We start from the raw sequence: 15940 nt of genomic DNA, 5'->3' as shown, positions 1-15940 counted from the left end.
TGCATCAGCTCAATACTTTTTCCCTACACATTTTTCAATCCTTTTTCTTACTAGATTCCTCTACATTTTGTTATTTCATGTAAATTTGTTCCTCCACTATGTATGACATATATAAGTAGAAATATATGTTTTAATTAGCTAAAAGTTAAAAAAAAAGCTACAGAAGTTTAAATCAAAGCTTTAGCTATAGATACCAATTCACATATCATCAGGGGAAGCAGATGCTCTTTAACTTATTTTCAGGTGGTTCTTAAGAGTTTGAGGGCACCCACTTGGTGATTCAGTGATCTCAGAGGCACTGACATGCAAATCTGAAGTGGACAGGGCTGTTAAATCATGTGCTTGTCCATAACCCCAAAGACTTTTTACTTAGTCCCGTGGAAATGTTGTGACCCGTGGTTTTACACTGCCAATTTCCTAAAAGATACCAACCTCACACGGAAAGTAGAATAACATGAGACAATCAGGGTAAGTGGTCTCTTACCATGGGGTGAGGTGCTCTCTGTGGGTGTGTGTCTCTTTTCATGGCTACTGGGAGAGCCAGATCATGTGTTCAAAGTGGCCAACTTTTCATACAACAGATGAATCCCCCCTTAGTCCCATGTGATTTCTGTCATAGTTGTACTGCTTTGGAGCAACACCAAAAAAATTGCCCCTAATGAACCTACCTGCCATTGCTCCAGATGCTCTTCCAAATCATGCCTCTTCTCAGCAGCCTGAGTCAGACATGGTGTTCCTCTGGATCCAAGGTGCCCTCCTTCTTCCTTTGAGGGACACTCAGCTAGGCATTCTTCACTGTCCCTGGTGATTTTTACTGGGACAGGACCAGTAAATCTCATGGTGGTCAGGTCCAGTCCTTTTCCCTTGCAAACAGCCCTGCTGCAACCACCTCTCCTGAGGTTTTCCTCCCTTCCAACACGCACTCACACACGCACAAACACACAACTATACCAATTCCAGCAAAAATTAAACTGAGAAAAATTAAAATTAGACTGAGTTGCTTGGTGCCACTAAGATAAATGTATCAGAACACAACTCGTACTTCAGCTGAGCAGGATTTTGTTTGGCACAACTAACAGAACATACCCATTTTCTCTTTGCTTTTCAATTTAGTTATTGGATCAGGAAGCACCATCAGAAGAACAAGCAAATTCTTTTCTATGCAATTTCTTATTTTCTGGATTAGATGTATAATAATAATTAAAACCACCTAAAAATTGCATATGTTTACCTTTACAGGCAAAGCTAAAGACAATAAAAAAGCAGGGACAGAGTAATATTCATTGTTTTATTGTATCCTTTTATGATACTGACTAGAACGCCAGATTTAATAATATTGGATGCAGGTATAAAAATAATCCAATCCTTAAAAATTATATTTTGCTACTACAGTACTGTATAATTAGTGGAGGCTGAAAATATGATACAACTTTAAATAATACTGGTTTGGAAAACATCCTCAGAACCCCAGAGACTTGGAAGCAAACATTCAGAGATAGAGAGAAGGGAGTGGAGCAATGTCAAGAACATAAAGCAGGTTTACATTCAGGTTGTAAAGAAGCACAAACAAATGCTGAAAATTTATCTTTTGGAAGAGAGTTCACAAAAGGTGAGCTTTACTACTGCAATTCTAAAAGCTGCTTAAATAAATCATTATGATTTTACACACCAAGTTTCACCTTTGACTACGAGAAAGTCCTGTAGAATTTAATGGGTTTAAAGCAAATGACTGAGTTTAATAGAATTTCCTTTAAAAAATGAAGGCATTAAATATTTATCCTGTTGAGCTTCTAAAGTAAACCCATCCTAGCAGATTTTATTGACGACTTTTTATGTCCAGCAAATTCTATAGCCGTATTCAAAAGAAGTGATCAGTATTTACTGTATTCCACAGGACTTTTCCATACAGGATTTTGCTGATCTGGGGGCAGCCTGCTGCAGTCATTAACCCAAGTAGGACTCCCATCTCTTCTAGCATTTGATTGAAATAGAGACTGAGCAATTCAGCATTTCAATACCACTTTGGAGGAACATCAGGTACCCTTGCTAGGTGTTCCCTCAACAAGGATATTATGCAACACAGACTAGACACAGAAGAGGTGTCATCCCACACTTGATCTCACAGGACTGAAGTCACACTTCTGCAAAATAAGTAAGCATATTCTTTTTTCTTTTTTTCTTTTTTAATTTTGGTACTTCTTACTCCTTGGTGAATTTCTCTCCTGCTTTTCAATTTCAGCAGCTCAAGGGAATGAAGAATTAAATGTACATTGAAAAGGTCCCAAACTTTTACAAGCACATAAGACATACCCCTTCTGAAACTAGGAGATCTTGCTTAATTTCTAAAGGGACGGGCAAGAGTGATCTGCAGAGCAGTTGATATGTGTGACAGCAGGAAGCATCTCTACATCCCTAGATATTACATGATAGGGAAGAGGCTGGCTGACCAGTAAAACAACTACCCAAAATTCACATTCACTCTCTTCCCAGGAAACTGTTTCCAATCTTGAAGCTGTTTTGTTCATTCTCACATAACACAAGTCCTGCTACAGTAATAAGTATGCTTTAAAAAAAAATAGATACAACATGGAGAGGGAGGAACAGCATCACAGAAATAGGCAGACAGAGCCATGGGAAAGCATGTACTACATGCAGGTGACCCTGGTGGTGGAGTAATTCAGGCCTAAAAAAGCTTCTTTGCAGTCCATGGGAGTTACCCCAGTCACTGTAGTGATGCTGGATTACATCCTTTGTGTGTAAAGAGGAAAAAACATTAGTCAGCATAGGAAGAGCATTTAAGTAAAATGCATCTGTCCTTGTTAATTTAAGGAAGAAAGCTAAAGATTATTATTAGGGAATGAAAATTCCAGCTGGATTTGGAATGGATATGGCCATTGACCAGCATCAGAGACAAGTCCTGGGAAAGCAACTCAGCATATCTGCAGCAGTGTCCAAACCCACTCTGTGCTCACTCAGGTCCCAGCAAAAAACCTGTACAGTACTGGCTCAAACAATTTCACAATGATAAATACCTCTCTCTAACTGCAATTTATTGCTATTTTAAAAGCCTTTTACTACCCTGCAGCATGAAGGCAGATAACTTTCATAAAGCTGTTCATGAGCAGTAATTCAGTACATGACTGTGCCAGTGGGTCTTATGGGAAATGCCCCAAGAGCAATGAGATTCATTGCTGCTATAAAACCTAACACTTCCAGTGTGGGGGAAAACCTGGCTTGCTTTTTCCACTTATAGCCCAGTTCAGTGCTGTGAGGTTTCAACAGTGTGAAAAAACAAGCCTGATTTTCCCAGTGCAGCTGGAAGGACTGGCCAGGGCAAGAAGCAGGACACAGGAAGACTGTATGTTCAAGATTCCTTTTGAAAGATTCCTCAAATCTGTGTTTTGATGATCAGTTCACTGGGACTGCCTCTCCTATGCTGACTGTCAGGGGTATTTTTGTGGGTAAGGCATTTTTTCAATATAACTGGCAGAGCACCATAGCAGCAAACACATGCCTCTCACAATTTTTCCTGTCAAGCAACAGAATTAGCATTTTTTCCCAAATTTAATTAAAAATACACCCACACAACTGCCCATGGGTCATTGCTGACTGCTCCCCTCACTTTCCACAGCAGCCAGGAGCAGCAGCAGATTTATGAGCAGTGTTGGTGTAGTTTTTCTTCCTTTCCCCACATCTGGCTGAACCACTTGCATTCTCCATACCAAAAACATGCCACTTCCCTTCTATCCTCTCGCATAGTGGAGAGTGATTTCCCTTGGCAAAAACATCCAGTGTGCTCAAAATTTTCAATTTGGGGTAGCTAGACATAATCGAAAAGAGAGATGGGAAATAAGCTGCATGTATTTCGACATCCTGCAGAGAGTTAGGTTGTGAACAGAGAAGCATCTGATTTTGAAAGTGGGCACACAGAGACCCTTCTTATACCCAAGAGGAGTAACAAGCCCCACTCCACTGCCAAAGGGTGCTTTGTTCATGGCAGACACAGAGAGGATCCAGGTGGCAGCTTTACACAGAGACAACCTGCACTGAAACCTTGCCCACATCCCTGCTGTGGCTGGGCGAGTCCACACAGCTGGGGCGAGGCAGTGAACACTGCAGTAAAACAACCATCATAAACTGTGACACAACACAGCACACTGCACCCACCCCTTCTGTCCCAGGGGAGCTGGGAGTGGGTGGTGCCTGGCTGAAGACAGGAGCACTGCAGCACAGATTGCAGCTGGGCTGGTGGAGACCCAGGGGCTGAATCACCCCAGGCTGCCTCTGTCACCTTCCCAAAAGCTTCCTGGAACACTCGGGGGAAAGCACCTGCACTCACCTGGGTGCTGACTCCTCCTGCCTAAACCCCTCTCTGGGTGCCCGCTGGGCAGGGCCTCCTCAGAGAACCAGAGATGGTGTGGCAGGCCAGGAGAGACCCTTTTCCTCCTCCTCCTCCTATGGACTATATATTGGCTCTGAGACTCCTTTCTTACCCAAATAGAAGGTCAGGCTGCGATGGATAAACCCTCATAAGAAATGCCCCAATGCTTACCTGCATTGGCAGAGAGAAAATTTCAATGCAATACAACTCTTTCAGAAAATACCAAGTTTTGCAGTCCTCACTCAGCAAATCCTGCTGGATTTACTGAGACTCTTTCTCTTCAGATACAATTCAAGAAGAATTTGAAGACCATTAGGTATTAAAATTATTACTTGCAAACTTTTGTGTGCTCTCCTTAGAAATAGTCCTACCTCACTTCCACTCAAATCCCTTGGAATTTGCAATGTGCTGGGAGATACAGACCAGAAGTTGTGTTCATATACTCTTTGTGCAGAAGGACTGATCTGCCATTGTGAGTTGGTGTGCCATACTTTGTCCTTTGTACTTGACACGCAGAAGTTCATCTCCTAGTCTTTGAACCAACCAAGCAGTTAAACATCTTTGCCTATAACCACAGGCCTAAATGCTTCCCCATCTGAGGAAATGCTGACACATGAGTAAATCATGGGGTTCTCATCATTTCTGGGACACCTCCTCATCACAAACTGCTTTACTGAAACTGGACTTTGTCCCAGTGCTTGTCTATAGGTTTTGGATTTAGATTTAGCATTAATTGCATCTTCTTCTTTTCTTTTGTAACAAAAACATAGCTCTGCTCCGTACAAGGGGAAAGGAAGTCCCTTCTGTCCTGGATGAAAACTCTGATCAGTGTGGCAGGAAACAGCTAGTTCTTGTGCTTTACCTGTTGTAATATTTTGGACACTGTAAGTAGAGCTTTCCTTAAATACAGTTCCTTAGGCAGCTGTACTTCCCATGAGCATCCGTTCCTTTCCCCCTAAAGCTGAGATCAGCTGTGCACTACCAGCTGCAAGGCTGCTTATGGATCAGACAGGTGTGAAGTTGCATGCATTGTCACCGAAAATTCACGTAAGTGCAAAGGGTACTGCCCTAGGTGTCCATAAAGCTCTGTTTCTCTGCAAGCTCACACTGCTGCTTCTACATAGAAGACAAGAACTGAGGTGTAAAAAAGACACCGTGTTGGTGTTCTATGGCTGGTGCACTGAACTGTGCCTTCTCGGGCACATCTGTGGCACCTTTCCTGTCTTGAAGTTTTGAGAAAACAGAAGCAGCTGTGAGCAGGGACCAAAAACCTCTAAGCCAACACAGCTTATAATTGCCTGTTGCTGACTCCCTTCCCTCTGGATACCTGTTACTGACCTTTGGTAGGGAACTCAACAGCCTTTAAAGTGCCGGGAAAGGATCTGGGAACTCACACCATCGGTAGGATGCAAGTTCCTGCTTCCTGATGGAGAGCTCATCAGCCCAGGTTTGCCTCCAGTGAGCAGCCACACAAGACATGAGCATCTGAACTGGGGTTAGGCACTTTGGGGGATGCACCCCATTATCCTCAGTGCTTCAGTCAGCTGAGCTACCTAATGAACTTTGTTGTAGGCACTGTGTTTTTTAAAGCATGGTGGGGAAGAAGGGAATATCAGCTTATGTACACACTACAGATACGGTGAGTTAGTGACGAAGGAACTGTGCTATTTGTTATCCTTATACAAGCAGTCACTTTGAATTAAAAGCACATTCACATTCAAGGGGAGAAACTGCATCTGGACCTTGTATCTAAACAGGCTTTGGATGACTCAGATTAACAGTGCAGTAAAGATAAGTGGTAAATATACTTCATGATATTTAATTATATTTCCCGCATGTAAGCCGGGGCAATCCCAGCACAAATGCAGGCTGTTGGAGAATAGAAACCAGCCCTGAGGACTTGGGGTGTTGGTTGGAAAGAAGGTCAACATGACCCAGCAATGTGCTCTCACAGCCCAGAAAGCCAATTGTGTCCTGGGTGGCACCAGAACCAGGGTGGGGAGGGGATTCTCTGGATTCTTTCCCTCTGCTCTGCTCTCCTGAGACCCCACCTGCAGTGCTGTGTTCAGTGGTCCCATCTGAAGAAAAGAGGCCAGAGGAGGCCACAAAGATGGTCAGAGGCTGGAGCACCTCTCCTGTGAAGACAGTCTGAGAAAGTTGGGGCTGTTCAGCCTGGAGAAGAGTAGGCTCCAATGAGATCTTAGAGCACCTTCCAGTAACTAAAGAAGGCCTACAAGAAAGCTGGAAAGGGACTTTTCACAAGGGCATGTAGGGATAGGACAAGGGAAATCATTTTAAAGCAAAGAAGGTAGATTTATATTAGTTACAAGAAAGAAATTCTTCATTATGAGAATGGTGAGGCACTGAAACAGGTTGCCCAGAGAAGTTACCCAGTCCCTGCAAGTGTTCAAAGCCAGGTTGGATGGGGCTTTCAGAAACCTGATCTAGTGGAAGGTGTCCCTGCTTATGCCAGAGGAGTTGGAAAAAAATGATCTGTAAGATCCCTTCCAACCCAATCCATTCCAGGGTTCTGTGATTAGTAAGATCTCTTTCCACACTCACTTTAGGTCAGAATACAGTCCATGAGCTTCAACCTGATCTTTGGTGAGAAATGCAATAACTCACATTCTTCAGCTTCTGCTAATATGAACGAACACACCTGGGTGAGGAAACTTGCCTTGTCTGAATCACTCGAAACTAGGATGGAAGAAAGAAAAACACTTCAACATAAGTGATCTTTGCTATGCTAGGATTGCAAGCATCATGTTTTTCTCTTCCTTAAATGCAACTGACTGCAGTAAGCCCTCTTTTCCAACGCACTGCAAGTCTCCACAGTGCCTACAAATTCATGGTGGACTCTGGAGGTTTGAAAACATATCCCACCTTCAGTGCCCAGAATTCAGGTTCCTCTGCCCAGCCAAGGCTACAGCATTATTACTCCTTCACAGATTCCTCATAAAAAGCATTCTGAATTCACTGCTCATCTTCTTCTTCCCTGTGAGAATTATTTAATATTGTATTGCTGTGTCTACAGACATTTAAATCCTTGCAGGGAAACAGAGCCCCAAAGGATCCCATATGGAAGCACCATGATGGCGTGCAGTGGCATCACTTCTGAACAACACTGGTTGACAAAACAACAACATTCCCTATATACAGAAGGTTCTCAAAGCAGCACAGAGGAACAACTGTGCCTTTTTTCTGTTAAAATTGCAGTGTGACTAACCTTCCTGCGCTCCTTGGAGACAATCAACCCATGAATTCAGCCAGTATTGCCAGACACCTGGCTTTGGCAAGGACCCAGAAATCTGGAGAACTTTTACCAGTATGAAGGTGAGGGCCAGAACACAAGCCAGCTTCCCTGTCATGCACGAAGCCAGCAGCAAGGCAGTGGTCTGAAAGGGAGTGGACGAACTTGCCTGACCAAAAGCAATTGCACAGTGAATCTTTGCATGAAGGCTGGCTAGGAAGACAAGCACAGTCAACAGTGAACGAGATCTGTAAACAAGACACTCCCTAGTGGTATTCAATGCAGAGTGCTGGGCACAGTTCATCTGCCTGTACTGATCCATGCTTGCACATGTAGCGCGAAGAGTGAAGAATGAGTAAGGAGTACGCGTGTTAGCTTCCCACTGGGTCTTTTGGTGATGTGCTTCTTGAGCCATTCCCTCCTCTTTCTCCTCCTCTCTGATGCTCAGCAACTGTGACTGTCCCTCAGGGCAGCAATGCTCAGCATGAAGTTCAAAGTCCTTCCTATTAAATGGGAAGAGTAAGATTGATGTGGTCTCAACTACCCAGGAGACAGATTGTACCTGGGAATTAAGGGCCACACAACTGTGTCAATCTTCCACTCCCTCTCCACTCTTTGCTAAAAATAGTCTCTTCTTCTGGTTTCATCACTAATGAAGGATGGATTGTATTGTCCAGGGTAGATGCACGAATGTCGAGATCCAGGCAAACCAGTGTAGGGAGGATAAAGTCCATTTCTTTCCAGTTCAGGATTTCTCAGTCCAGTTGGCTGTATTAGCAAAAAAAAATAAAAATAAAAGGTCTTATTCTCACACTCAAATCCTTCTCCACATGTCTTTGCTGTTGGTTGGTTCAGTAGCTAGAGGGAACAATGGGATCTCTTATGATCTCTATAATCTAGAACAATTTTTGTTGTATTGCCTGAAGGTATTATTATGATGAAATCCAATTTCAACATCTGGCCAATGAACAGACTTGAAGCTTACCTGACTCTGCCAAGTGTGGTCTAAGTACACAGTTAATTTTTAATTAAAAAAAATCTACTGCTGAGCTCAAGTATTGAAACAACTCTCATTAAAAGGATATCATCCCAGAGCCATCCTTAAAGGACACAATTATAGAAAATCAAAGGTAGTCTCCTGCTTTGAGTATTACCTGGGCACTTCTCTCCCCATTTACCATTAGGTACCTCCCCTCCCAACACAGGCCCTTGAATTATATGTCAAATACAAAACCATCTGACCTTCCTTTCTCTCCCCTTCTTGTAACTAAGTAAGACTCCTGGGGACACTTGGTGGAGGAACACTGATGTCTAAGATCAAGTCTGTACAATCTTTTCACCCAGTGAAAGCCTCTTGGTTTAATCTGTTACAGAGCAGATCCATGCAAAACCCTCATCACCTACTGCTTGCTAAAAAGTTTCCACTTCTAGTTCCCAGCATAATGAGAGTCTTTATTTAGTCTAAAAAATTAGGAAATGCATTTTCATTTCAAATATCTCATCCTTAGTGCAAGCATGAAGGAGAATTGTTTGACTCCATGCTGTGCAATCCAGTAAATTTGCTCATGGAAAAACTTAAAATATAAGCCAGGAAAATAGTAATGCTCTCTGCTCTGGAAAGCAAGGAGACCAGAATGTGTGATTTGGGTGAAATCCTGCGACTTTCACTCTCATGAATAACCCACACACACCTTAAGTACATGTTGCTGAAAATGAGTGACAGATGATACAGCAGCACCAGAGCTCTGGATACAGCCATTAGCAGATGGTACCAACCATGACATAACAACTTGAGCTTGTGTCTTTCTGTGCCCTACACAGCCTATTACTCCTTAATTCCTCAGAGCTGAAGGGATGCTCCTTGTGTACCCTGGAGAGGGAAGGAATGGCAGAAAAGAGGGGTCCTCAGTGACCAGGATCTTCCTATTCTGGGGCAAAGTTCCCCAGACAGAGGTTTCAACCTTCCACTTCATCAGTGAGGGTGGACAGGAGAAAACTGCTAACAGGGAACCCTAGCAGTTTATCCAAAACCTTTAACTGTACTTCTCTACTCCAGGATTGGGATTTTTGGGCATTTTAACCACACTATTCCTAGACATTTCCTCTAAACTCTTCCTAATGACATCTCTTTGTGATGTTCACCACAGGTGACAGCCAGAGCCCATAAGACTCCTAAAATGCCTTGCTGTGAAAGACATTTGCTTTGCCCTTTGATCTTGCAGGAAAGGGATCTGCACTTCCAAAAGTAAAAGAATATCTCTTTCCTGTATGAGGCACAAAGGGTTAAAAGATAATCTATGGATAGATACCGAATAATACACATCTGTCATCTGCAACAGGTTCTTGGTGCTTCCATTCTCCTGCATCTCGATGGTCTCTCTGCCCCACTCCTGTGCCCGGGGATTCTTCGGATATTCAGCATAAGGTGACATCTGGAAATCCCCACTCTTGAAAATCAGTTTACTTATGTCATTTTTATTCTTCCTGTTTATAAAAGAATGAGGGAAAGTGAAAACTTACAACTTATCCTGCTGTCTTGTATACACTTCTGACATGATCTCAGGAGAGATCATTACTTGATGTCACAAATCTTGAACAAAGATCACCTCAGGACTATAGTCCAGCCATCTGCTCTGAAGCCAAGTCAGATATGAAATCAGATCATGCAACTCAGGGCATTATCTGGTGGGATTTGAAATCTCCAAAGTTACACGGCAACCTCCCTGAGCAACCTGTTCCACTGCCTTACTGCCCTCTTGGTGAAAGAATTTTTCCCTATATTCAGTTTGAACCCCTGCTGTTCCAGCTATGTCCCTTGTCTCCTAAAAACATGTGTGTTCATCTAAGTCAATGAAAAAATCATGGAAATTGAGGAAGAAAAACATGTAGGAGCCCCCATGCTATTACCTATAGCACTTGTTAATTCCTAATTAACTTAGGAATGTTAATTCCTAAGAAGGAAGACCTGCAAGGAGCTGGCCTGAGTGATACCAAATGTCCCTCCAGGACTACAATCGTTAATGAGTGGACTTTGGTGACACTTCCAGTTCAAAGCAGAGTATCATCCAGGAAGTCACATAAGCTGCATAAGGCCAGGACTCATGAGAAGATCAGTCCACCCCCGTGGAGATCTGCACTCTGGGCCACCTCATCTCCTGGTGGGGGTTTGCTGGCATCCCCCTGGCTGAAAATATGGGGTAACAGGGGCACAACCAAACCACTGCCACATCTGTATCACTTACAAATCCAGTTGCCAACTTTATCAGAGAGCTTTGAAATCCTAGATTTGGGGACTGGAATAGCAGGGAGTGGGTGTTACTGCAAGGCATCCGTTTTCAGATTATGTAAAGCAAGAAACAGAGCTTCCTAGGCAAGCACATCGTGTCCAAAGCCACCTGCTGGTATGGGAATGAGGTGTGTATGTGTGTGAGAAGGAGAGACACACAGAGTGAGAGCACATGCAGGACTTGTCCATAAAGGTGAATGAAAATACCCTTAAATACACTCAAACACCACTGGAGCAACAGCAAGTAACCTCTCCTGTTGCCTAAACTGCTCCTTTCTACTTAGCTTGCACTTTTGGAGTCTGCTGCCTGGCTTCAGAGCCTTACAACCCTGCATGGGAAGGACTCTCCTACCTCTCCATCCTTAAGAGGACATGATTTCCAGGTGTACCTTTAAGAGACACCCAGTCCATTGTTTAGCCTGGCTGCTGGGGAAAAAAAATAATTAAAAATTCTCCAAATGAAAGCACAGTGTGATACTTCAGTATCTCATATTAACCCATTTGCTTAGCCGATGTTTTCGCTTATGTTTTGGTCCTTAGCTATGCTGTGTTTTAGTCCTTAAACACAGGGAGCTCTGGGTGTGGTGCAATCCACGGGGAGGATGCCCAGGCTGGCAGCGGTACCTACCGGCAGCAGGTGACAATCAGTGCTATGCCCATGATCAGCAGCAGTCCCCCTCCTGCAGCTGCAATCACCACCGTGATGAGCTGATACGCTGCAGACAGGGGAGACAGAGAAACAGCAGTGTGATTTTAAACCCCAGTGTAAAATATCCACAGTGCCCATGCAAAGGCATTAGCTGCTTATTTCTCACCTTCCCCCTTCCCCGTAAGCAATACAGCCTTAAGTTTTCAAGTGAAATAGAAACAAGTTCTTGTTTCCCTAAGGAATAGATTGCTTTCACTGATAGATCAGAGTAACTCAAATGGATTCACCTTCAAGGATCTTGCTCCAAGAATGCCCACTATATGTGCTATCCTGACAGACTATATAGGGAAAGGAGATCTCCTTTCCTTAGATGACATTAAGTCAGCTTTGTAAAAGAAGGTCCAGAAAATGACTTTTAACAGAAAATGAAGGAACAAAAAGCACTGAAAAAAGTAGCATGTACCTACTGCATTTTAGGCACAGTCACTTGCAATTATTTGTTTCAAATCTCCTATTTCTGACAGTGTAGAAAATGAAAGAAATGAAATTTGGTACTCACGGTTTCCACAGTTGAATCCACCCAAGCCAAAGGGGCAGCTGGGAACAGAGAACAACAGGGAGTTTCAGCAGCTCAGTTGTGCCAACAGGTCACCAGAGCAAGGATGGTGGGGTGGGAGGAGGGCAGAACAGTCACCATACCTCACACACGTCTCGTTTTCCAGCTTATATCCATCTTCACAGGCTAAAACCAGAGAGAAGGGCCGTGAGCACCGCGCAGTGGAGCCGGCAGGGATTTCCCAGCGCCGCTGCCACGGCAGCCTCACCTGCACCCTCCCCCCCGGGCCCCCGCTGCCCGGCAGGAATGCCGTGCGCTCGGATGGGCGGCTGGATGTCCTCCGGTATGGGGAAAACATCGTGCACTTAAGGTGAATAAGGTAAATAATGCCTCCTGCTGGACTTTAATGGAACCGTTTTAGGGCTTCCAAGTGGAGCCAGTTTGGAGCCTGGCACAGGGAGGGCTGCTGGCAGCGTCATTCCCAGCAGAGCTTCTTGCCCAAATGGAAACTCACTGCACACTGGTAGTGCTTCACACAAAATAGCAACGTAAAAAATCTGCAAGTGCCTCCAGTTTTCATTTTGAAATCCCACTTAAACTATGCTGCTTTAGCATAGGTGCATGTTATTAATTACTTTTAAATGTTGATACTGCAACAAGATGTTATGCAAACACAGTCAGGGTAACCTGGGATGCTAATGGTTTTTTTTTTCTCATGTCACCTTTTCTGATCTTTCAAATTTGCAGCTAAATCAAATTTTGAGGTATTGTATTTTACAATAGAAATTCAATAGAAATTACAATAGAAATTGAATTTATTAGGTCTAAATAAAACTGCTATATGCAAAATGTTGGTGAAAACCTGGAACCATCACTTCAAAATGAAATCATTTCCATGCTAATGCACAGCAATCCTAAATTATCGGAGGAAATGATACTACCCTCTGAAGAACAACAAAGGGGATGATACATTGGACACAAAACTATAAGGTTTAAATTACTGATAAGATCACTGCTTTTCTCAGCAATAGTCCCACCAGAGCTCTGGCAGATCTGCTGCCTTTCACAGGGGCAGTGAAGGTGGTCACTCAAAGGTCTGGGCAGGAGTGACACAGACAGAGAGACAGAGTCACTTTGGGCAGAGGGACGAGCGAGAGCTAGCACAGGCAGCAGCCCTTGGGGGTCTGCAAGACATCACCTGAGGGTCTGGAAAACCCCTGTAGCACATTCCTAGGGAATTGTTCAATGAAAACAAAAATGCTCATGGATTCCCCCCCCACCCCCCCCTCCCCCAACGCTATTTGCTTAAAACTGTCACAGAATTTTCCTACATTTAATTCTAGTTTCAAATTAAATAGTTGGACTGGAACTAGATTTTAGAGAAATTATTTTAATATTTTCAGTGACAGACAATCAACCACAGCACTGGGTCAGAAGCTCAAAGTTAATTTTCCTCAGCCATTAAAAACATTCACCTTCTTTCTGGTCTGAATTACCCCAGTGTCAAATTCCAGACTTTGGATGTTTACTTATTAGATTGGAAAAGGTTATATGATCAGATTTCTCCTTCTCACAACCAAATCACTCCTTTATCTTTAATAAGGCCAAAGCCACTGAGATCTTTGAGTCTCCCTAATTATTGCAGCTTTTCTCTGAACACTCACAGGTTCTCTTTGACCCTTTTGATTTCTAGTTCCCAGAAATAGATGTTGCAAGCGCAGGGATAACAAAATTTCCCATCTTCTGCCTACCCCACATCCTCAGGATGTGTGGACACAGAAAACTGCTGCACTCACATCACTGCTGTGTCTGTAGACACAGACTTGCTGTAGCAAGTGGTACCAATGGTGGTGGGGGGGCTGATGCCCATGATACCTGGTCTTGCACACCTTTCTTTGCCCTATGTAGCCCCACTTCTCCTTCACCGCCTCCCTCTTTCCATTTATTTTTCCAGAGCTGGGGATGGGGAAGGTGAAGCTCATTACACAGCCCCCCTGCTGCATCACACGGGGATGCTTTTTGTACTAGATATATTTTTCTCCCTCTAAGATGATTTCTTTGAAGTAAAGGAAGAGAGCAGAGGTAACTGTGGAAGAGTTAAGAGCCCCAGTCAGCAAACAGCCAGGGCAAGAATAGTAAATCCCAAAGAATCCTTGCCTGGCTCATTCATCTCACTGGGGCATTAGCTAAAGGAGACTGGAGGGGTTGCTCCTTTCCCTTGCTAACAAAAGCAAACTGAAAACATTATGGAGTGAACGTTCCACCACAGGATTAGGCAGTAACAAAATGGGCAGTAGAAGGGAGGGAGGCATCACCTCACAGCTCACTGGAGTTGCCTTCTCTAAGGAGCACAGCAGCCCCATGTATCCCAGCTCCAGCCCTCCACCTGCATGTTGGGAAGGCTGCAGGAGCAGGCAGACAGGTGCTGGAGCCCACCCTAAGCTCAGCAATGTGTGAGGCACATCCACCTTGAGCAGTTTCAAAGCTGGAGCTGTGCCATGAGCAGGAGCAGCCCTGGGACCTCGCTGGCACGCAGCTCTCGGGTCAGGAGGATATAGGAGCAGAAAAGAGGAAAAGCAAGATCCTGAATATGCATTTCTCTGTCTTACTTAAAAAACTCAGTGCTTATGTATTTTTGTCTCCTCCCTGTGTCTTTTCCTGCCACTTTGCTTTCTCCTTTGGCATCTTTGCTGCTCCTTTGAACACGTTCCCAGGAGAGCTCTCACTGTCACACTCACTTGGCAAGATTCCAAACACAGGCAGGGAACAGAGGAAAGGCCTAAGTGTCAGGGGCCAAGCAAAGCTGTTGAGTTGTGCTATTCAACCTAGGATTCCTTTGCCTTCCCAAAAGACACTCAGGGGTCTCTTTGGAAACCTGCTTTGCTGCTCCTTGCTTCACTCCAGAAACACTCTGTACCGGTAAAAATAGCATGCCCTTGAAAGGCTGGCACATTGGGTTTGCTGCTCTGGTACTGAAATAGCCCTGAAGATACTGAGAAGGCTGAAAATCAGCAGCATCTCAGAGACACTCAACAGCACAGCAAGAGGTACCCTGGCCAACATGTTGGACCTCCTGTGGCTCAGAGACCCAACCCTTCCCTGGCCTGTGGCATGCTTTCCCAAGCACGTCCCTGAGGACAGATGCTACAAGGAGGACAGAACAAATCCTGTAGGTCAGGGCAGCCAATTCTCCCAGCCTTCCCACGGGGGAGACCGGACAGGGCAGCACAATAGCCATTTCCCTCTTTGCAAATACTATAATTGGAGCTACTAGACCACATTTTCACAACCCACAATGAGGGTCGGATGCTCATGAGACCTCGGTTCCTGTTTAGGCACTAAAAGGGCAGAGGTTTTCAAAGAGGCTGGTATATTGTATGCTATATTTATCAGCAGAATAGCCCTAAATATCTAAACAGGGCCCATAGCTTGGCTTTTGGAAAAGCCTTTAAAAATCCCAACCACCTGGCTTGCCCAGATGGGCACAAGTGATAATGAAAATTTGGCGTCTTGTTAGAGAGTGGCACCATGCACTCAGTGCTGCCCTCATGCCACTGCACTACAGCCTAAACCCAACATCAGCCCTGTCCCTGAGACACTCTCAAGGTGATCAATAAGATGTTTCCTACTGACAGCAGTGAGGTGAAGGTGGAATTGAGGCCTCACTGTTTACAGATAAGGTTTTCATATTTTCCACAGCAAACAAGTTTCATAAGGATGGAGTAATCACATGTACAAGGTCTTAGATCTCTTAGCCCTCTGCAACCATCACACCCAAGTGCCTCACAGCCTTTCAGGTATTTATCTTCACTGCTTGG

The 15940-nt window shown here is 44.2% G+C and overlaps 1 protein-coding gene across 4 annotated transcripts in view; it reads right to left on the bottom strand.

Moving 5' to 3' along the window:
• Positions 1–1274: 1274 nt before the first annotated feature.
• Positions 1275–15940, bottom strand: part of HEG1 (heart development protein with EGF like domains 1) — a 51460-nt gene continuing 36794 nt past the window's right edge. For 3 of the 4 annotated variants that reach the window (XM_038142269.1, XM_038142270.1, XM_038142271.1), the window contains exons 16-20: positions 12266–12308; positions 12126–12163; positions 11546–11633; positions 9941–10115; positions 1275–8399 (exon numbers count right to left, since the gene is read on the bottom strand). In XM_038142269.1, coding sequence (XP_037998197.1) covers positions 8250–8399; positions 9941–10115; positions 11546–11633; positions 12126–12163; positions 12266–12308 — 494 coding nt within the window. In that variant the 3' untranslated portion in view covers positions 1275–8249. The remainder of the gene's footprint in view (positions 8400–9940; positions 10116–11545; positions 11634–12125; positions 12164–12265; positions 12309–15940) is intronic. The other variant, XM_038142272.1, reaches the window with a different exon arrangement.

This window comes from Motacilla alba, chromosome 7, assembly GCF_015832195.1.
Source record: "Motacilla alba alba isolate MOTALB_02 chromosome 7, Motacilla_alba_V1.0_pri, whole genome shotgun sequence".
Lineage (NCBI taxonomy): Eukaryota > Metazoa > Chordata > Aves > Passeriformes > Motacillidae > Motacilla > Motacilla alba.
The sequence above is the reverse complement of the archived record's forward strand: the minus strand, read 5'-3'. Positions and strand labels throughout refer to the sequence as shown.